The sequence below is a fragment of the Aquarana catesbeiana genome, linkage group LG04, assembly GCF_042186555.1.
Source record: "Aquarana catesbeiana isolate 2022-GZ linkage group LG04, ASM4218655v1, whole genome shotgun sequence".
Lineage (NCBI taxonomy): Eukaryota > Metazoa > Chordata > Amphibia > Anura > Ranidae > Aquarana > Aquarana catesbeiana.
The window spans coordinates 244,255,715-244,279,468 of NC_133327.1; the positions used below are offsets into that span (position 1 = coordinate 244,255,715).

At 42.1% G+C, this 23,754-nt stretch overlaps 1 protein-coding gene across 2 annotated transcripts in view; it reads left to right on the top strand.

Annotated features, from left to right (window-relative positions):
- Positions 1 to 23,754, top strand: part of XXYLT1 (xyloside xylosyltransferase 1) — a 407,388-nt gene that overhangs the window by 69,322 nt on the left and 314,312 nt on the right. For both annotated transcript variants that reach the window (XR_012243816.1, XM_073626344.1), the window contains exon 2: positions 727 to 874. Coding sequence is in view for 1 of the 2 variants with exons in the window: in XM_073626344.1 (XP_073482445.1) it covers positions 727 to 874 (148 nt within the window). In the remaining variant the exon portion in view is untranslated. The remainder of the gene's footprint in view (positions 1 to 726; positions 875 to 23,754) is intronic.

Here is a 23,754-nt window from a genome sequence, read left to right on the forward strand (position 1 = left end):
ATATATATTTTTTTTTTTAAACCTTGAATCTTTTTTTGGAGAATAGTTGTGCAATCCTTTATTGTATTGTATTTTCTATGTTCTTTGTATACACTATATTTCAACAAACTGCTGACAGGTCCACAGAAAGAATTCAGTCATTTGGTGGATCACAGCATGTGTGATCTGTGATTGAAACTTTGTTGTTTGAGCTGGTAACGGCAAAATAGAAACCTGAACTCAGGATAACCTTCAGCCCAATTTTTTAGGTCCTCAGAATTGTCCCTGCAGAGCAGTTCAACATCTCAGGAGGTCTGTTCAGCTGTTTCCCAGCAGAGATTTATGAATTCTCTCATTTTGGGTAAAGCCTATTAGACGACACTGAAAACACAATCATATTTGTAGGTCTACGGGAGATCGATGCTGCATCCACCTAGGTGAGTATAATTTATTTTTTTATATATTCCCCCTCCAAATACATAATGAAACACTGCTGTCCATTTCTTCATACAGAAAAAAACTGTAGGACTAATCCAGTGCAGTAGACCGTTTTAATCAGTCATGTGTTTTCAGTGCTTTCGATTAATCTGACCATATTGGGACAAACAGGTTTGATTTTCCAAACACTGATCACACTGTATATATGGACTGGTTCATCATAGTAGAGATTGTTGAATGGTGTACAAGTGCCAATTTTGTCTGGTATTTTTCTTTCTTCCTCATACATATGTGATCTCTGCTTTACAGGTCATATTCCATGATGTCAGTGCCCTGACGGAAAAGTTATTCCCAATAGTAGAAGCAATGCAGAAACTCTTCAGTGCTGGCACTGGAACCTACTACAGTGACTCCATCTTTTTCCTATCTGTTGCCCTACACCACATAATGGCAAAAGGTAACTTGATTGTTTGTACTGAATTACAGGACCTCCGAATCGAAGGTTAAGCCTGCACGTAACTCAACCATACACTAAATCATCCTACTGCTGCTTGGCATCAAACAACAAAGTAGAACAGTTTAACCAACCACACACACAAAGCTACATAAAAGAAAATATTGTGATCAGCCCCTAGGGTAGTTAATGGGTTTGACTGTGAGACCAAAAAAGTCTGCTTGTGAAACTGAAACATAAATATGTAAAGCAGACATTTATCACAATGCAACATAAAATACACATTGAATTGGTATTGATGTTATTGGCATAATCATTTCGTATTTATTTTTTGAGTCCATGCGTGCTATTATGTAGCATAATAGCCCAAGTAATATCTTAAATAAGTGTTGCATATATAACCTACATGTGTGACATGCTTGTGTTTGCAATATAGAATATAGCAATTATTATTAGCTGAAACATTAATGCCTGACTCATTTCTTTTCTCCCTAGTGGGGACCCAAGTATGTCTGGACTGGTCTTTGGGATGCCATAGATTGGTGGGTTCTAAACCCCAGGTAGCCCACAACCATTACCTGCAATACACAAATACGTTGATGTTAGTAGGCAATGGGGGGAAACATTTTGGTGCTATGGTTTCACAAGATTACTTCATGACTAGGTATGGCAGCTCCCCAGGTATTGATGATGTTAGTAGCAGGGTGGCTGCTGGTCACTAGACGTATCCCCCTTTTGTCAGTGTTCCCTGCAGTGGTCTCCAGACTTTCTCCTGGCACCATCCCTGGGGCAGACTCTGGAAATAAGGTGTGGAAAATGAGTGGCATTTAGAGAATTTTAAGCAATATGGAAGTGCAAAGGGGGTCACAGTGGGGAAAGGGATATAGCAGCAGCCGGACACCATGGTGGACCAAGAGGGAGGAGGATGTGAGCAGTGTGGCTGTCCAGAATCACCAGAGGTTGGAGAAAACAACATCGCTGTTTACTGAAAAAGTCATAATTGCTAGGCAAAGGGCAGTATTCAAAGTGCGATTTGTAAATATTTTATTTATGTGAGCAGACTGAAAAGTAGTAAATACAGTGTCTGTTTAAAGGAAGAACTACAGTGCTTTGAAAAAGTTTTCTCACCCCTTGAAATTTTCCACATATTGTCATGTTTCAACCAAAAATGTGAATGTATTTTATTGGGATTTTATGTGATAGACCAACATAAAGTAGCACATAATTTTGAAGTGGAAGGAAAATGATAAATGGTTTTCGAAATGTTTTACAAATAAATATGTGAAAAGTGTGGTGTACATTTGTATTCAGCCCCCCAAGTCAATACTTTGTAGAACCACCTTTCACTGCAATTACAGCTGCAAGTCTTTTTGGGGATGTCTCTACCAGCTTTGCACATTTAGAGAGTGACATTCTTGCCCATTCTTTTTTGCAAAATAGCTCAAGCTCTGTCAGATTGGATGGAGTGTCTGTGAACAGCAATTTTCAAGTCTTGCCACAGATTCTCAATTGGATTTAGGTCTGCAATTTGACTGGGCCATTCTAACAAGTTAATTTGCTTTGATCTAAAGCAGGGGTCTCCAAACTATGGCCCTCGAATTGCTCAGGAACTACGATTCCCATCATGCCTAGTCATGTCTGTGAATGTCAGCGTTCTACAATGCCTCATGGGACTTGTATTTCCGCAACAGCCGGAGGGCTGTAGTTTGGAAATCCCTGATCTAAAACATTCCATTGTAGTTCTAGCTGTATGTTTAGGGTCGTGGTCCTGCTGGAAGGTGAACCTCCTCCCTAGTCTCAAATCTTTTGCAGACTCCAACAGGTTATCTTCTAAGATTGCCCTGGCTCCATTCATCTTCCCATCAACTCAGATCAGCTTCCCTGTCCCTGCTGAAGAAAAGCATCCCCACAACATGGTGTTGCCACCACCATGTTTCACTGTGGGGATGGTGTGTTCAGGGTGATGTGCAGTGTTTAGTTTTCAGCCATACATAGCGTTTTGCTTTTAGGCCAAAAAGTTAAATGTTGGTCTCATCTGACCAGAGCACCTTCTTCGAAATGACTTATGGATTTCTTTCAACAATGGCTTTCTTCTTGCCACTCTTCTATAAAGGCCAGATTTGTGGAGTGCACGACTAATAATTGTCCTGTGGACAGAGTCTCCCACCTGAGCTGTGGATCTCTGCAGCTCCTCCAGAGTTACCATGGGCGGCTGCCTCTCTGATGAGTGCTCTCCTTGTCCGGCCTGTCAGTTTAGGTGGATGGCCATGTCTTTGGTAGGTTTGCAGTTGTGCCATACTCTTTCCATTTTTGGATGATGGATTGAACAGTGCTCTGTGAGATGTTCAAAGCTTGGGAAATTTCTCCACAACGTTATCCCTGACCTGTCTGGTGTGTTCCTTGGCCTTCATGATGCTGTTTGTTCACTAAGCTTTTATAACGAACCTCTGAGGGCTTCACAGAACAGCTGTATTTATACTGAGATTAAATTACACACAGGTGGACTCTATTTACTAATAATGTGACTTTTGAAGGCAATTGGTTCCACTAGATTTTAATTAGGGGTATCAGAGTAAAGGGGGCTGAATACAAATGCATGCTACACTTTTCAGATATTCATTTGTAAAATTTAAAAACATTTATTTTTATTCTACTTTACAATTATGTGCCACTTTGTATTTGTCTATCACATAAAATCCCAATAAAATACATTTACGTTTTTGGTTGTAATGTGACAAAATGTGGAAAATGTCAAGGAGTATGAATACTTTTTCAAGGCACTGCATCAGTAAATGAAAAGAGAGCTTGTTAAACCCCTTAAGGCATCCTGTGCACTAGCTCCTGTTCCTATCTAAATTTGTGCAGGGTTTGCTGATCAGTGGTGTCAGACGGCTAGCCCTGCCCACCCGCCTAGCAGTCCGACAACACTGATCAAAGAAGGCAGATTTCTCTGTGACCACTCAAGAGGATAAGGGGAATGACAGGCAGTGCTCACTGAGCTCACGAAACCTCACTCCCCCTCTTTTTAGCTGCTGGACGGACCATTACTCTACTGTGGCAGTGTGGTCCCCTTATCTCTCCTGTTTAGTCCACACTGCCACAAACTGTTAAAGACACAGAGTAAATGGAAACTGTCAGATTGTGACTGGAGAAGAGCTATTTCAATCCACAATAACACAATCTGACAACAGCTCACACTGGCTACTACACTGATCTGAGACATCCAAGTGTAGTAGGCATTGTGTGTTACTGTCAGCTTGTATTTTTGTGTATGAATGCCTTTTTTCCAACTGCAATTCACAACACAAGATGACTGTTTCCACTCTCTTGGTACCTAAATAGCTGGCAGCAGGTCAGGTGTACAGGAGAGATGAGGAGACACAGCGCTGCAGAATGGAGAGGGGCTGGCTGCAACTTCCTCACAGGAACACTCATATGATAGAAAAGAAGTATATTTAACATCCACTGCTCAGATTTTAATGGAGACCCATGGGGGTTAACGAGCTTTTTATTCTTCTGATAGTTCTTTTTTAATTGATAGTTATGTTTAATAGTAATGCCTTTCACAGAACAAGACAACAGGCATCCTCCAGGGTCCTTGAAATCTGTAACTGTAAACTGCTGCTGCCAGAGGTGACTGTTATAGGCTTCTAAACCACAAGCAGTAGACTTCTGATGTTTTTGGGCACTTTTTTTTAAAGAAGCTCAAAAATTCCAAGCTCATATCTCATTAGCAGTGTAATCCTAGTATTCACAAGTTTCTTTAATGATGTTAAGAGACTTAAATACCCTTGCCAGAGAGTGTCTTTGTATACATGTATTTTTTTAATCCTCGAAATTCCCTAGTGTCTGTGTTGGAAATCACAGATGTGACCCTGCTGTCTCTGAGACTCGTAATAGTTTAATTGGTGAAAGCCTGTTCGTCAATATATCTTTCTAAGCTTAGAATTCACTGGTATTTTTAGCACATAATTATACAGCTTTTTCTCATGCCATTTAAAGCATGTTATTTTACATTGACTTTAGAGCAAGAAAATTAACCTTATAGGCAAGCTAAAGCCAAAACGCACATTGGCTTATATAAAAGTGTTATAGAAAGCACTTGCAGGGATAAATGTTATGGGAGCTGATTGACAGACCAATACAGTGTTAGTCATTGTATGCCAATAACTTGCCCATTAACCATTTGCTGCCAATAGTCAGCCAGTTTCCCTTTTCTGATTTATGTCTGTTCAGATATCCAAAGTGTGATTTAAAACAAGAATTCCTGCATTGGTTGCATCTGTCCATTTAATTAGCCTGCTATTGCCTTCTGTGCATGTACCCCATGCCCTTATGCCCTCCAGCCCAGATCTGATTCTTTTGGAATAGTCCAAGTGCTAAGTAATTCCTTAATGGGTTATAGGCCACCTTCAGGTGTTGACACTGGTAAACCCAATCAAGTAAGTTCACTCCCTATATAATCCCTCCTCCTTCCAGGAGCACATCAGTTTTTTCGCCAGTGTCTAAAGGTGTTGGTCACGAGTGAAGATGTGCTCTGAGGAGCTCCAGGAGGGATCCATGCTGAATTTAAATAGCCTCCATAGACCAGATCCATCCAAAGTGCCATTGAGGCCTAAAGGGATGGTACCTGGGGCCTCGTATCTGAAGCACAAGGTTTTGCCTGTAATGCCTCTTTGTAGGGCTGGACCCCAGGAACCCAGGGCCTTAGGTCTTGTTACATTACCTAAACTTCCTGACGGGGTGCTCTTTACAGGTCCAAGGCAGTTGGAACCCCGTTTTACGGACCCAGTCCTTGAAGGTTTGCTACGCAGCCTGATGGGTGAAGGTTGGATTATCTGTTAATTCAGCAAATGCTGTGGCGAGGATAAGGTAAGGGAAGAAACTTGGGTATTAAAACATCTATGTATTTCTTCCATTAGGGAAAAAATGTTGTCATGCCTTAATTCTCCACTAGAGGGAGTCTATGCACATACCTTACTCTGTTGTCTTCACTGTAAGCTCACTCCGTGTCTGGTTGCAGCAGCTTGAGGAGGGACACTTTGCAAGGTAAAAGAAAGCTGCAAAAATGTTTTTCATCTCCCCCCTGATGGGACCAGAGGGTTAGGGGGACAGCAGCGCTGTTTCCCCCTTACATTACCCCCCTCCACGCTAATACCGCTAATTGTTTTAACTGTGGCTGATTTCACTGTTGTTTGTGCCTTTTACTGGATGGGTCCATGGGTCCCTGCTCCCCCCCCCCCCCCGTTTTGGGTCCATGCTGTCATCCTCACCTGAATTACCAGTTATGGCAAGCCTGGGTGAGCCATTTGGAACAAATTGATGTGCAACTGCTTCTCACATCTCAGCCCCTGTATACGTGAGTGAAGATGTCCTTTCTTCCTTCCTGCAGGGCCTGGAAGAAAGATTAGTGGCTTTAATCGCATCCTCCATTCAGATGGCTAGGAAGCGTGCTAGATCCCCCTCCCCCACTTAAGAACCTTTGCAAGGGGAACATTGGGCACAGGATGAGGTGTTACCCTCAGTTGATCAGGAGGAGAAACAAACCGATGATGATTCCTCTGCGGAGGAAACAACGGTAGAGCCTTTTTCAGCCTCTCAAATCTGAGAAATTGCTGATACAATCTCTTACGGAGATGGTTCGTTCTACTTTTCATGCTACCCGTAACGTAGTCTCCTGAAAGTTTGGTTTCTTCCTTGGGTTCCTTAAAACCCTTTCAACTTTTGCATGCGTTTCCTGCACATACTAGAACAGCTTATTTTTGCTGAATGGGATCACCCGGATAAGCATTTTCTCCCTCCTAAGAAGAATGCAATCTCCTGGAGGAGAAATTCTCCAAAACATGGAAAATACCAGCGGTTGATGCTGCGATTTCCAATGTGAATAAAGACCTAAATTGTCCAGTAGACAATGCACAGAGGCTTAAGGATCCAACAGATAAGGAGGTGCAATCCACTTTTTCCATGGCAGGTGCCTTTACTCAGTCTGCAGTCGCTGCAATAAGCGTCTGTCAATCTCTAAAGGACCAATTTAAACAGGCCCTTAGAGAGCTTCCTGCACAACAAGCTCCGGATTTGGCAGAACTACCAAAAGCATTATGCTTTGCCATAGATGCTATTAAAGATTCTATTTACCAGGCATCCCGCTTTACGCTTATGCTTGTGCATATGCGTAGAATCCCGTGGGTAAAAAATTTTGGTCAGCTAAAGCACCATGTAAAGACCTCCTAACTGGGCTCCCTTTTCATGGGGAGCGACTATTTGGAGAAAACTTGGACAAATGTATCCAAACAATTTCTAGTGGGAAAAGTACTCTTTTGCCAGTCAAAAGAAAGTATAAACGCCCTTCATTTAAAAGGGGCTCTTTCCCCTACGCCAGGGGCTTCCGCCTCCTAGGCACGGGCGACGGCCTCCACCGTCACACTCTAGGGGAAGATCTCAGAGTCAGACCCAGGTTCAAAAGAAGTCCTGGGGTCGAAAACCTGCAAGCCAGAATCCTAAAGCCTCATTATGAAGAGGCAACCCCCCTCACCAAGGTTGGGAGGAGGACTTCTGCAGTTTTCAGAAGTCTGAAAAGAAGAAATTCAGGACAGATAGGTCATCTCCACGGTAATGCTGAGGTACAAGCTGGAATTTTGGGACTTTCCGCCGTCTTGCTTCCTGAGGTCAAGCGTTCCCAAAGATCCAGAGAAAAGACAATCTCTGTTTCAGGCACTAGACCGATTAATATCTCAAGGAATGATCATACAGATCCCCACAAAAGAGCAAGGTTTGGGGTTTTATTCAAACCAAATGGAGATGTCAGACCCATTCTAGATCTAAGAAATCTAAATCAGTTCCTGAAGATCTGTTTCCTTTCACATGGAGATGATCAGGTCAGTTTCTATCCATCTAGGAGGAGAACTTCTGATATCAAACGACATCAGGAACGCATATTTGCATCTCCCTATATTTCCCGCTCATCAAAAGTTTCTGCGGTTCGAGTTAGAACAGCAGCATTTTCAATTTTTAGTCCTACCCTTTGGGCTAGCCACAGCACCCCGGGTGTTCACCAAAGTGCTGGCCCCACCTCTAGCCAGGTTAAGGGCACAGGGCATAACAGTCGTAGTGTACCTAGATGATCTATTGCTAATAGATCAGTCGGTGGCTCGTTTGGAGCAAAGCGTACGCACTACAACCAACTATCTGAAAAGTTTGGGTTGGATTCTCAACCTAGAGAAATCTTCCTTAATACCACTAAAAAGGCTGGAGTACTTGGGTCTGATCACAGACTGTTGCAAAACAGTATCCTGTCTGCTTGAAACAAAACAATTCAAGCTTTTTAGACTTACCAATACAGCTGTCCCCAAGAGTGTCCCAAAGCCTCACTTGGTGGTTACTAACCCAGAATCTACTGAAAGGAAAATCCTTCAGACCAGCCATCTGGAAAGTGGTAACGATGGATGCCAGCCTTTAAGGCTAGGGAGCAGTATTAGAAAGGACAACTGTCCAGGGACAGTGGTCAAGAACTGAAAGAACCTTGTCATCAATATCCTAGAGATTCGGGCAGTACGTCTGGCTCTAAATTCAATCCGACAATTCCACAGTTGTGGCCTATATCAATCACCCAGGGGGCACCGAACGTCTCTCAGCGCAGAGAGAGGTGAACCATATTCTAACTTGGGCAGAAAGGAATGTTGCGTGCCTATCTGCAGTCTTCATTCCGGGAGTAGAGAATTGGCAGGCGGACTACTTGAGTCACCAGCAGTTATTCCCAGCGGAATGGTCTCTTCACCCTGACATATTTCGGGCTGTTTGCTAAAGATGGGGGACTCCGGACGTAGATCTTCTAGCTTCCAGGTTCAACATGAAGTTAGTCAAGGTTGTGGCCAGAACAAGGGATCCATTCATGGCATGCGGAACAGATGCGTTGGTAACCCCATGGGATCAGTTCTCACTGATCTATGCATTCCGACTTCTTTGCAGGATCAAGCTGGAAAGAAAGATGGTAATTCTGGTGGCACCAGCATGGCCCAGAAGGTCATAGTATGCAGAAATTGTAAAGATGGTAGTGGAGGGCCCATGGTCCCTCCCACTACGGCCAGATCTGCTCTCACAGGGACCGATATTTCATCCTATCTTGCGGTCTCTAAATTTAATGGCTTGGCTATTGAAACCCACATTCTGAAGAAGCGTGGGCTTTCCGGGTCAGTTCTCTCTACCCTGATTAATGCAAGGAAGCCAGCTTCCAGAACTATATATTTATAGAGTCTGGAAGGCTTATGATTCCTGGTGTGAATCCAAGGGTTAGCACCCTCGGAGATATATCATAGGCAGAATTCTTGCCTTTCTACAATTAGAGGTAGTAATGAAATTGGCTTCGAGTATTATTAAAGGGCAAGTCTCAGCTTTATCGGTCTTATTTCAAAAGACCACTTGCTACTCATTCTTAGTCCAGGGTTTTATACAAGGGGGTTGACGTGGCTTATTTCCCCCGTCAAACCTTCCTTGAACCCTTGGGACTTGAACTTGGTTTTGTCTGTGTTATAAAAAACAGCCATTTGAACCAATATAACATATTCCCCTAGTCCTTCTGACAAGGAAGTTGGTATTTTTGGTTGCTATATCCTTAGAAAGGAGGGTCTCGGAATTGGCGGCTCTTTCTTGTAAAGAGCCATATTTGATTTTTCATGAGGACAGAGTGGTGTTACGCTTTCGTCCAGGCTTTTTGCCAAAAGTGATCTCAGGTTTTCACCTGAACCAAGATATTGTCCTGCCATCGTTTTTTTCCAAAACCATGTTCCAGGGAAGAAAAGTCACTACATTGTCTTAAATGTGGTGAGAGCAGTGAAAATCTATTTTAAGGCAACTACTCAGATTCATAAGACTGATGTCTTATTTATTCTGCCAGAGGGTCCTAAGAAAGGACGGGCAGCGACAAAATCCACTGTCGCTAAGTGGATTCGGCAAGTGATAATTCAAACTTATAATTTAAGGGGTAAAATTCGCCTGTTTCAAGTTAAGGCACACTCTACCAGGTCGGTTAATGCTTCTTGGGCAGAGCATCACCAGGCCTCCATGGCTCAGATCTGTAAGGCCGCAACTTGGTCTTCAGTGCATACATTCACAAAATTTTATCAGGTGGATGTAAGGAGGTATGAGGATATCACCTTCGGGCGCAGTGTGCTGCAGGCAGCAGTATGAATCCTCAAGTCTGTGGGTACCCTGCGGGTTGTTTCTCCCTCCGCTCAAGTAGTATTGCTATGGGACGTCCCATTAAGTAAGTAATTAAGGTTCTGTGTCCCATGATGTACGAGAAAGAAACTAGGATTTTTATTACAGCTTACCTGTAAAAATCCTTTTCTTGGAGTACATCATGGGACACAGAGGTCCCTCCCCTCTTTTTGGGATTTAAGTATATTGCTTTGTTACAACAACACCTAAAGGTAGCCTATAACCCATTAAGTGATTACTTAAGGCTTTGTGTCCCATGATGTACTCCAAGAAAAGGATTTTACAGGTAAGCTGTAATAAAAATCCTATTTTTACCTTAACCACTTATGAACCGCCCGACTTCATTATACGGCAGCTCTTTGAAGAGGGATATCGTTGTTATGGCAGCAGCTAGCTGCCATAACCCCGGTATCCTCTTCAGCGGGCGGTCCGCTTTCAGATAAAAGTGGTCTCTGCGACAGATTCACTGCAAGATCAATTTTATCGGTGGCGACAGAAGTGCCCCCCCTCCCACCGCGCTCTGGGGGTCCCTACCCCGCTTACCGGACCCGCCGGTAGCGGCGGAGACTATTGCGTCCTTTCTCGTGGTGGCCTGGTTGCCGAGTGAGGGGAAGGTGGCCCCCGCTCGGCTCCATAGCATCGACTGGCAGAAGCAACGTCAAACGTCACTTGTGCCCAATGCTCTTAAAGGAGATTTTTTTTTTTTATTGTTGCATTTTAGCTTAAATATGAGATCTGAGGTCTTTTTGACGCCAGATCTCATATTTAAGATGTCCTGTCAGGCTTTTTTTCTATTACAAAGGGTATTTACAGGAATAAAAGTGACCCAAACATTTTTTTATTTTTGACACTGTCCTTTTAAAAAAAAAAAGTAAAATTAAATAAGAAAAAAACAAAAAAATTAATTTTAAAGCACCCCATTCCCGCCGAGTTCACGCAGAAGCGAACGCATACATGAGTAGTGCCCGCATTAGAAAATGGTGTTCAAACCACACGTGTGAGTTATGACTGCGATCGTTAAGAGTGAGAGCAATAATTCTAGCCCTAGACCTCCCTCTGTAACTCAAAACTGGTAACCAATAGAAATTTTTAAATCGCCTATGGAGATTTTTAAGGGTAAAAGTTTGTCGCCATTCCACGAGCGGCCGCGATTTTGAAGCGTGACATGTTGGGTATTAATTTACTTGGAATAACAACATCATCTTTCACAATATAAAAAAAATTGTGCTAACTTTACTGTTGTCTTGTTTTTTAATTAAAAAATGTGTATTAAAAAAAAAAAAAGCGCGCTTGTAAGACCGCTGCGCAAATACGGTGTGACAAAGTATTGCAACGACTGCCATTTTATTCTCTAGGGTGTTAGAAATATATATATATATATATATATATATATATATATATATATATATATATAATGTTTGGGGGTTCGAAGTAATATTTTCTAAAGTCTAAAAAAATAGGCCTGGTCCTTAAGTGGTTATTGCATTCTCTGCATTAAAGGTAAAAATGTTCCATTACCTGTATTGCCTCCTCACCCCATTATACTTACCTGAGTCCTCACTCGATCCAGCGCTATACCTGTCTGTAGTGGCTCCCCCACTCTCTTAGTTAATGGCTTTCGCTGCAGTCAGTCAAATTCTGTGACAAGGAGAAGGGCTGAGACATGCCGTCTGTGTCTATGAACGTGGGTAGCGTGGCTCAAGATAAAGTCCGCAGGTGTGCCACCATAGGAAGCAGCTTTCAATGGTGGCACACCGAGAGGAGGAGGAGCCAGGAGTGCCAGCGGGGGACCCCAGAAGAGGAGAATTGGGTCAGCTCTGTGCAATTCTATTGCAAAGAGCAGGTAAATATAACATGTTTGTTATTTTAGGAATTAAAAAGGATTTTCTCTCTGTCCCAATATATTTGTATGTGTTTGTGTATAGTATACTGTGTGTACAGTATCTCACAAAAGTGAGCACACCCCTCACTTTTTTGTAAATATTTTTTTATACCTTTTCATGTGACAACACTGAAGACATGACACTTTGCTACATTGTAAAGTAGTGAGTGTACAGCTTGTATAACAGTGTAATTTTGCTGCCCCCTCAAAATAAGTCAACACACAGCCATTATTGTCTAAACCGCTGGCAACAAAAGTGAGTACACCCCTAAGGGAAAATGTCCAAAGTGCGCCAAATGTGTAAATATTTTGTGTGGCCACCATTATTTTCCAGCACTGCCTTAACCCTCTTTTGGCATGGAGTTCACCAGAGCTTCACAGGTTGCCACTGGAGTCTTCTTCCACTCCTCCATGACTAAATCATGGAGCTGGTGGATGTTGGAGACCTTGCGCTCTTCCACCTTCTGTTTGAGGATGCCCCACTGATGCTCAATAGGGTTTAGGTCTGGAGACATGCTTGGGTAGTCCATCACCTTTACCGTCAGCTTCTTCAGCAAGACAGTGGTCATCTTAGAGGTGTGTTTGGGGTCGTTATCATGTTGGAATACTGCCCTGCTGCCCAGTGTCCGAAGGGAGGGGGTTCATGCTCGGCTTCAGTATGTCACAGTACATGTTGCCATTCATGGTTCCCTCAATGAACTGTAGCTCCCCAATGCCGGCAGCACTCATGCAGCCCCAGACCATGACACTCCCACCACCATGCTTGACTGTAGGCAAGACACACTTGTCTTTGTACTCCTCACCTGGTTGCCGCCACACACACTTGACACCATCTGAACCAAATAAGTTTATCTTGGTCTCATCAGACCACAGGACATGGTTCCAGCAATCCATGTCCTTAGTCTGCTTGTCTTCAGCAAACTGTTTGCAGGCTTTCTTGTGCATCATCTTTAGAAGAGGCTTCATTCTGGAACGACAGCCATGCAGACCAATTTCATGCAGTTTGCGGTGTATGGTCTGAGCACTGACAGACTGACCCCCCACCCATTCATACTCTGCAGCAATGCTGGCAGCACTCATACGTCTATTTCCCAAAGACAACCTCTGGATATGACGCTGAGCACCTGCACTTAACTTCTTTGGTCGACCATGGCCAGGCCTGTTCTGAGTGAAACCTGTCCTGGTAAACTGCTGCAAGGTCTTGGCCACCGTGCTGCAGCTCAGTTTCAGGGTCTTGACAATCTTCTCATAGCCTAGGCCATCTTTGTGTAGAGCAACAATTGTCTTATTCAGATCCTCAGAGAGTTCTTTGCCATGAGATGCCATGTTGAACTTCCAGTGACCAGTATGAGAGAGAGAGAGCGATAACACCAAATTTGCCACATCTGCTCCCCATTCACACCCGAGAGCTTGTAACACTAACGAGTCACATGACACTGGGGAGGGAAAATGGCTAATTGGGCCCCATTTGGACATTTTCACTTAGGGGTGTACTCCCTTTTGTTGCTACCAGTTTAGACATTAATGGCTGTGTGTTGAGATATTTTGAGGGGACAGCCAATTTAGGCTTCATGTACACGGGATGTTTTTACAACATCTCCTTAACGATTTAACTTGACAGATAGTAACCCACGTTTAAAACGTCCATTTTGCCGCGTTTAGCGGCGTTTTGCCACGTTTGCATTTAGAAGCGTTAAAAAAAAAAAACTCCTGTAAATGAAACGCGGCTAAACGCGAGTTACCACGTTTAGCCGCACTTGAAGCTTGAAATGCCTCTGAACTCAGCTTCTGAACCCATTTTTTTGCGTTCCAAGAAAAGCCTCTAAACTCAACTGCCTAGAAACGACTACAAACGACCCTGTGTACATGGACAGATAAGATAACACAGAGGAGAGTTCAGGAGCAGTTGAAAAAAAATGCCCAACTGCTCCTAAATGTCCGTTTACCAGCAGCAGTGTACATCAGGCCTTACACTGTTATACAAGCTGTACACTTGCTACTTTACATTGTAGCAAAGTGTAATTTCCTCAGTGTTGTCACATGAAAAGATCTAATAAAATATTTACAAAAATGTGAGGTGTGTACTCACTTTTGTGAGATACTGTATATTCTGGATCTTTGTGTGTATGTGTGCTTTAACTAAATCTATATAGGAGAATCTGGACTGCCTTCCTGGTGATCCCTCTAGTGATATACCCTAGAATTATTTTTGCTTTTCCCACTGCATTTGGCATTGTTTTAAGTCTGTGCGGGTCTCTAGTATCATGGCAGCGGCTGGTTTGATGGCTGCCATAGTAACCGGACTGTATACTATTTAGAGCGTAATGCTGACTACCGGCCTGAACCTTTGCGAAAACCGGTTTGGCGCAAAACGTCAGTTGGGCGGTGACGTCATCACGCTGGACAGAGCTTTGGACGTCATCCACTAGATATGAAATATTCTCTCTTCTTTCTTCTAATATGTAAGTGATTTTCAGATTTTAAATAAAATTTGATAAAGCAATGTGCACTTTTCTTTTCTTGTTACTTTTTATATGAGGATGGAGGGCACTGTTGTGATTGAGTGAAGAGCAATCTTTGAGAAGAAATCAATATACTTTCTGGGACTGCACATTCACTGGAAGGTGTATGGAATCTTTTGATGAAGGGACCTGCAGTCAGGGGAGGCAGGGCCTCACCTGCCGTGAACATTTAAAAAAAAAAAAAATCGAGGGTCGTAGCTCTGCGACCTGGAGTCACAGAGCCCCAAATTTGGGGGGTATGTAGCCTAAGTCATACCCCACCATTGGTGCTCCCACGACCTATGGTTCCAGAGATATGGGGCTCCTTGCGCAGCCTGTCAGAAGCTAAATAGAGCGGCCACTTTAAATACAAACTGACATACTCTGTTTGCAGCAGACTGAGAGGTTGAGCTCACAGTGCCTCTCACTTCTTGTCAGAGGCGCTGAGCTCAATGAACAGCTTGGAGTCTTGGACCAATGGTAAAGTACCATTGGTCCTAGCTGTCCAATAAGACTGCTGCAGTGAATGCACGCCTCTGACTGCAGTGTCATAGAATGGGTCATGTGTCTAAAAGACAAATGCTCCCTTCCAGCCCAGCCCTCTTAACTACAAGGAAAAAACATGGGTTCAAACTTCAGTAATTTGTCCGTTAAGCCACCTGCTTGAGTATTTTTATAGTAAATTGCCTTAAAAACAATATACAATAATTATTTGTATATTACTTACTTATGGTAATTAACCCCTTGCCACCCATGCCAATTCTGACACTTCTCTCCTACATGAATAAATCATCATTGTTTTGCTAGAAAATTACTTAGAACCCCTGAACATTATATAGATTGTTTTAGCAGACACCCTAGGGATAAAAAATGGTGGTTGTTGCAACTTTTTATGTCACATGGTATTTGCGCAGCAATTTTTTTCAATGCATTTTTTTGGGGGAATTTCATGAATTAAAAAAAAAAAACACCGTTAGCCTGATTTTTTATTTTTTTTTTGTATAATGTGAAAGATGATGTTATGCCGAGTAAATAAGTAACTAACATAATACACTTTAAAATTGCGCACACTTGTGGAATGGCGCCAAAGGTCAGTAATTTTAAATCTCCATAGGTGACGCTTAAAATTTTTTTTACAGGTTACATGTTTAGCATTAGAGGAAGTCTAGTGCTAGAATTATTGCTCTCGCTCTAACGATCGCGGCATATGTAACCTGTGTGTATCTGGCTCTGATACAAGCCAGTGCCTTCCCAGCCACTGACCTCACCGCACGTCCCTGCCATATAGTATATATTTTTTGGACTGAACACTATATATTGATCTATGTCAGGGATATGCAATTACCGGCCCTCCAGCTGTTGCAGAACTACAAATCCTATGAGGCATAGTGAGATTCTGACAGCCACAAGCATTACACCTAGAGGCAGAGGGATGATGGGACTTGTAGTTTTGCAACAGCTGGAGGTCCGCTAATTGCAGATCCCTGATCTATGTGATATTTTTTTTTTTTTTTTTTAGAATGAAATGTTGAATATTTGATCACTGTTGTGGTTTGAAACACTGAATATTAGAATAATTTGATGAGCGCGGGAGGTTTCTTACACATTTTTCCCACTGCATGGCCACACCGATTGCTCATTTTGTAGTCATCTGAATTAGGTATTCTCAAATCTCTTCCCTCTGTAGTTCTAGCCGATGCTGTACCTCAATATTGTATCAGAGATTCTTTTTCCCTAGATGCATTATTTTACATTTAGAAATGTTAAACTGCAGTTCCCACTGCTTTGACCAATCTTTTAGCAATGCTCAATCATGTTTTGTTAGACACCTCCAGGAATTTAAACCCTATTTCACATGTAGCCATCAAAAAGACAGATGGATAGCTCCATGAGATAGAGTGCACACATGGACTCTACTATTTCATCTAATCATCTGCCAAACCACTATAGCCATGCTAAACTCTTATGACACTGACAAACAGTACTTCATATTTACATGATACAGCTTTAAACCTCATGTTGTACCAAATGAAAATGTTCCTTCATTCAAACATTCTGCACAAAGGAACCATGAGATGCTCTATTTACACTTGCAGGCCCAGCTCTGCAAAAAAGCTTTTGCCCTTAGGAGGACATCTCTTTGATGAGGCACTTGACCAATTAATTAACTATGTCACTGGAGGAATGGTTCTTTTTCCATGGTGTAGATCTTTCCTTTGGAGCTTCTACCTCCTCAAACCGCATAGCACCTCAACGCTCTACCCAGGCTTCAACTTCAAAACTTAAGTTCATCCCATTCTTTTAGCATAAGACATGCCCACAAAGCCCACCAAGTGTTGCCTAAAGCCTTTTGCTAAACGTGGGGGACGTCTGTTAGTTTTCTTTTCTCTGAGTCACAGATGTCCCAGACCTGTGGGTTCCATTGGAGGTTGCAAAGGGATGGTACAAAATACCCCCTTACTGCTTTCTTTTTCTTATATCAACCAAAATCTGCCCAAGGACAGTCAGATTTTCAGAATGTCTTGATCTCTTGTCCCAGGGAGTAGCTGTTCCAGTATCCTGCAGACCAGGTTGCAAAGGTCCTTTTCAAACTTGTTCACTGCCAACTCTCAACAGAGGTATTTGTACTATCTTGAACGTAAAATCCCTAAACCAATACCTTCAAATTCTAAAATTTTGCATGGAATCTGCAACATCAGTTATTGCCTCTCTGAGACAAGGGGATCACTTGATATCTGTAGGCATCCAAAATGCCTATCTGCATATTCCTATTTATCTCCTCATCAGCACATTCTATTTAGTAGGAGACAATCACTTTCAGTTTGTCCCACTGCCATTTGGCCTATTCTCTGTCTCCTGAATATTAACAAAGGTCCTCTTCTTGCCCTTTTGAGAGCTCAAGGCATTCAGGATAGAGGTTATCTAGTTAACCTTTTTTTGAAGGACTCCTCTCCCTTACAGCTTTTGACAAATATACACAGGAATACAAGGGTCTGATTCTCCACACATCCCAAGCAAAAGTCTTCCTTTCAGAGAAGAAGCTGCTTTCTTATCATTCAAGGCTGTTTCATTCACCCAATTTAATTTAAAACCTCTCCAATGTAATATCTTGTTGACATGGAAAAAGCAGGCTCTTTCTTTTTGATCTACTTATGCTCCTGTCCAGCCACGCAAGGAATTCCCTAGATTGGTGCATCTCCAGCCCAGCCTTAACAATGGGGATGTCTTTCTTTCCATTACACTGAAAAGCGATAGTGACAGATGACAGTCTTTCAGACTGCGGAGGAGTGTTCAATTCTCGCACAATTCTGGGAACATAGTCATCAGTGGAAGCCAAGCTCCCAATCAACATTTTGGAGCTCAGAGCAATAGGTAGGGCTCTGCAACGCTGGCCCCCCATGTGCAAGGACACCCAGTCAAGGAGCAGTCAGATAACACCATGGCTGTGGCTGACTTCAACCACCAAGGGGACACCAGGTTGTTACGGCCTTGAGGGAAGCAAGCCCATTTCTCTCTTAGATGGGGAAAAATTGTCCAGTGATCTCTCCTGTCCACATCCCAGGAGTGGACAACTGGAGGGCGGATTACCTCAGCCTTCACCACCTGGAGCAAGAGGAATAGGTCCTTTACCCCAACACCTTCATCCTGCTATGTCAGAGATGAGAGACCCTGGATGGGAATATCTTGGCCTCCAGACTCAACAAGTTACCTAGGCTTGTGGTTAGTACTGGCACCAGATGTTTGAATAATTCCTTGGTCTCAGTTCTGGCTAATCTATGCCCTCCCTCCAATTTGAATTCTGCCTTGCCTGCTTCACAATATAGAGCAAGAGAAAAAACTGGTATACAAACCTACTTTGATTGCTAGTAGATGGCCTCTCCCTTACAGGCCAGACCTGTTGTCTCAGCACCCATTATTCCATTCTGCTTCTCAGTCACTGGCTGTAATGGCATGGCTCTTGAAGATCAAATCTTAAGTTGCAGAAGGGGTCTCTGAGTATTTAATTCCTGCTTTGTTAAAAGCAAGAAAAGCCACTTCCAGAAAGATCTACTACCCTACCTGGAAATCCTTCCTTGTCTGGGGTAAGCATAGGCACTTCAATCCTCAAGATTACTCTGCGCTTCACATTCTGGCCTTCCTACAATCAGGATTTATCCAGAGCTTTGTTTTAAGTATTCCAAAAGGACATGTTTCTGGCCCTGTCTATTCTTCTTTAAAAAACCTTTGCCCTCGCTCTGCCATTTGGTTCTCTCTGCCCTTAAAAAACCCTCTTAGGTGATCTTCCCTTTAAAGTGGCCTTCTTGATTGCTATCTGTCAGATGTGTTTTGGAGTAAACATCTCTCTTCCAAGGAACCATTCCTCATTCTTTACAAAGAAAAGGTAGTCTTATGCCCAAGACTATCTTTTCTACTATAAGTGGTATCAATCTTTCACCACAGCAAAGACAATGAAAACCTAGTCCTTCCTCCTTTTTGCCCTGCTCAAAGCATGCAAAAGAAATTGTTCCTCACTGCCTGGACATAGTCAGAGTCATCAAGGTATACTTTAATCAGGAAGATTGGACTCTCATCCTACCCTCAAGACTTCACAATGGACATCCTTAATTTCAAGTCCACCATGGTTGGATGCATAAGACAACTCTAATCTCCAGAGCTTACACTTTAAAGAACAAAACTACTCCTGCCATTTTATGTGTTCACTTGACCAGGCCTCTGTTACCCCACTTTGCAAGGCAAACACCTCATCCTCTGTTCATACCTTTGCAAAGTTTTTTTTAGGTGGATGTTCAATCTTCTGCAGATACAGCTTTTAGCTGCAGGGTTCTTGCTATCATACTTTGAAGTTGGGTCAGTTGACCCTTGTTGTTGTTGGGCCTGTTGGCATAGTTCTGTTTGCCTGGTTGATGCCCACCCTTCTCATCCATTGCTTGTGGGTGTCCCAGGATCTATAAATACTCCAGCCTGTGTTTTGTATTGTACAGTTAGGATAAGAGGAATTTTGACTTGCCTGTAAATTCAGTATCTTGGAATAAAGTACAAGATATAGGCTACACACTCCTACTCCTGGGTTGCTCTGCATTGCTTGGTACAAAACTGAAGACTCCAGAGTGGGGTAGTGTTATAGGGAAATTACCAGTGGACATGTTTTCAAACGCTTGCCAATGTCCAGTCACCTGAACGTACCAGCCTAAAAACCTGGGTCAATGAATACTTTGCCTGTGTCCTGTACTATACTCAATATATGGAATTTGCAGATAAGTCAAAATTTCTTTTCTTTTGTTAACCTTTCTTAATAGCTTTAGCCTTTTCCTGCTCTTTCTGTGCTTTGGTAGCACTTAACGCGTTTGGCCTGCTTTAGTTACTTTTCTACACTTTGCTTATCTGCTACACATTCTTTTTTTTTATTTCTTTTTTTAATCTCCTGTATGCTGATTTTTCTTTCTTTTTACTATCCTAATTACTTCTTTAGTGAATCATATTTGTTTTTTTTTTCCAGTTTTTTCTTACTAATTTGCTTAAAATATTATCTATTTGCCTCAGGGATGGTAGACGTTAATAGTGCCCACTAATTTAATGATGCTTGTCGTTTTACTCCAATTTTTATTTAATTTTATTTTTTTTTTTAATTTACCCATTTCAACATTTGTCCTTTTTGAAATCCAAAGCTATTATTTTTGTATATCATTTTTTAGTTTTTGTTTTAATTTCAAACCAAAGGTTCTGGTGATCACTAGAGGACAATTTCTCCCCCACGTCAGCATCAGACAATCAATCTCCATTTACTAGTACGAAGTCTAGAATATGATCTCTCGGGTTTGGCTCCTTTATATACTTAAAGAATTTCTTAGGATTTTTTTTTTTTTGCTCTCCTCCGCTATGTGTCTTTCGTGTTCTATCTTAGCCGCCCTAATTGGGCCCTTGCATTTCTTGTTGCATTCTTTGTAAAGTTTGAATGCTGATGATGATCCCTCAGCTTTGTATTTTTTTGAAGGCCCTCTTCTTTGCTTTTATATGCATTTTTACATTGGAGTTAAGCCACCCAGGACTTCTGTTTGCTGTTTTAAATTCATTTCCCAATGGGATGCACTGGCTAATGCCCTTTTTTAATATGCTCTTAAAGCAAACCCATCTCTCCTCCATGTTCTTTGTTCCTAAGATTTTATTCCAAATAATATCTTCTAGCAAGGTTCATAGTTTAGGGAAGTTGTTTTTTTTTTTTAATTCAGTGTCTTTGTATTCCCTTTATGTTTCCTATTTGTGTGATTTATACTGAAGCTAATTGACCTGTGATCGCCGTTTCCTAAATTGCCCCATATTTCCACATCCATGATCAGGTCTGTATTGTTAGTAATCAGTAGGTCTAGTAACGCTTTGTTTCTAGTTGGCACGTCTACCATCTGACCCATGAAATTATCCTGCTAGACATTTAGGAACTGGCGAGCCTTAGACGAATGCGTGGTTCCTTCCGCCCAGTCTATGTCTGGATAATTAAAATCCCCCATTATGATGACACTTTCCATCCTTGCCGCTAATCCAAATTGTGATAGGAGGTCCGTCTCCCCCTCCTCCCCCAGGTTAGGGGGCCTATAGCACACTCCCAGTATAACTTTCCCCTTAGTTTCATCCCTTTTGAGCTCTACCCATAAGGATTCCACCTCCTCCTTAGCTCCCTTAGTGATGTCATCTCTCTCATTCATTTGTACATTATTTTTGATATACAGGCATATCCCTCCCCCTTTTTTACCCTCTCTATCCCTGCGATAAAGGGAATCCCTTGAATGGTTGGCAGCCAATCATGAGAGCTGTTGAACCAAGTCTCTGAAATTCCCACAAAATCTAAGTCCTCCTCGTACAACAGTATCTCTAGTTTTCCCTTCTTGTCCGCCAGGCTCCTGGTATTAGTGAACATGCCACGTAGTTTAGACCGGTCGCATACTGTCCTCTGCGCTATCTCTGGACCCTACCCCTGTTGCCTAGTTTAAAAGCCCCTCTAACTCTTCTCATTGTACAGGCATACCCAGCGCTGAATAAGATTTCAGCACCAAACATGTAAACACTGGACCAGACCATGGCTCTAAAGGTAGGTGTGTGTGTATACAGGATGGGGGCAGGATGGTGTTAGTGCAGTGCACCTTTTAGAAGGGGTGGGTGGGGTAGCATTGGGCTTAAATCAAGCATGCGCTTATCTCTTTAAGTAATTAAAATTTCATATGCATGAACACAGAACCAATTCATGTACAGTTGTGCTCATAAGTTTACATACCCTGGCAGAATTTATGATTCCTTGGCCATTTTTCAGAGAATATGAATAGCACAAAAACTTTTCTTTCACTTATGGTTAGTGTTTGGCTGAAGCGATTTATTATCAGTCAACTGTGTTTACTCTTTTTAAATCATAATCACAACAGAAACTACCCAAATGACCCTGATCAAAAGTTTACATAGTTCTTAATACCGTGTATTGCCCCTTTTAACATCAATGACAGCTTGAAGTCTTTGGTGGTATTTGTGGATGGGGCTCTTTATCTTCTCAGATGGTAAAGCTGCCCATTCCTCTTGGCAAAAAGCATCCAGTTCCTGTAAATTCTTGGGCTGTCTTGCATGAACTGCACATTTGAGATCTTCCCAGAGTGGCTCAATGTTATTGAGGTCAGGAGACTGAGATGGCCACTCCAGAACCTTCACTTTATTCTGCTGTAGCCAATGACAGGTCGACTTGACAATGATCCAAAACACGAATGTTGGAATGTCCAAGTACGTCTCATTCGCAGCTTCCTGGCCGATGAATGCAAATGTTCCTCCAGTATTTTTTGATAACATACTGCATTCATATTTCCATCAATTTTGACCAAATTTCCTGTGCCTTTGTAACTTACACATCTCCAAAACATCAGCGATCCACCTACGTGTTTCACAGTAGGAATGGTGTACCTTTCATCATAGGCCTTGTTGACTCCTCTCCAAATGTAATGTTTATGGTTTTGGCCAAAAAGCTCAATTTCGATCTCATCACTCCAAGTGACTTTGTGCCAAAAGGTTTGAGGCTTGTCTCTGTGCTGTTTGGCGTATTGTAAGCGGTATACTTTGTAGCATTTATGTAGTAATGGCTTTGTTATGGTGACTTGACCATGAAGCCCATCTTCAAGTGTCTCCTTATTGTGCATCTTGAAACACCACACCACGTGTTTTCAGACAGTCCTGTATTTCACCTAAAGTTATTTGTGGGTTTTTCTTTGTATCCCGAACAATTTTCCTGGCAGTTGTGGCTGAAATCTTAGTTGGTCTACCTGACTGTGGTTTGGTTTCAACAGAACCCCTCATTTTCCACTTCTTGATTACCTTTTCCCGCAGATCCTTTGACAATTCTTTTGCTTTCCCTATGACTCAGAATCCAGAAACATCAGTTCAGAACTGGATGAAAGATGCAAGGGTCTGTCAGGAGTCCAGAAACTCATTGACCTTTTATTCACACACACTAATTACAAGGTGCATGGTTACCTTAAATAGCCATTCAAATGTTATCAGGCGAAAATCACCAGGGTATGTAAACTCTTGATCAGGGTAATTTTGGGTAGTTTCTGTTGTGATTATGATTTAAAAAGCGTAAACACAGTTGGTTGATAATAAATGGCTTCAGCCAAACACTAACCATGAGTGAAAAAAGTTTTGTGTTATTCATATTCTTTGAAAAATGGCCAAGAAATCAGAAATTCTGCCCGGGTATGTAAACTTATGAGCACAACTGTATGTGAAGTAATTGGTGTACTGATCCTTTTAACAAATCTAAAAAAGCTGAAGCATAAACTAAAGATTAATACATATACAGTGGGGACGGAAAGTATTCAGACCCCCTTAAATTTTTCACTCTTTGTTATATTGCAGCCATTTTCTAAAATCATTTCAGTTCATTTTTTTTCCTCATTAATGTACACACAGCACCCCATATTGACAGAAAAACACAGAATTGTTGACATTTTTGCAGATTTATTAAAAAAGAAAAACTGAAATATCACATGGTCCTAAGTATTCAGACCCTTTGCTCAGTATTTAGTAGAAGCACCCTTTTGATCTAATACAGCCATGAGTCTTTTTGGGAAAGATGCAACAAGTTTTTCGCACCTGGATTTGGGGATCCTCTGTCATTCCTCCTTGCAGATCCTCTCCAGTTCTGTCAGGTTGGATGGTAAACGTTGATGGACAGCCATTTTTAGGTCTCTCCAGAGATGCTCAATTGGGTTTAAGTCAGGGCTCTGGCTGGGCCATTCAAGAACAGTCACGGAGTTGTT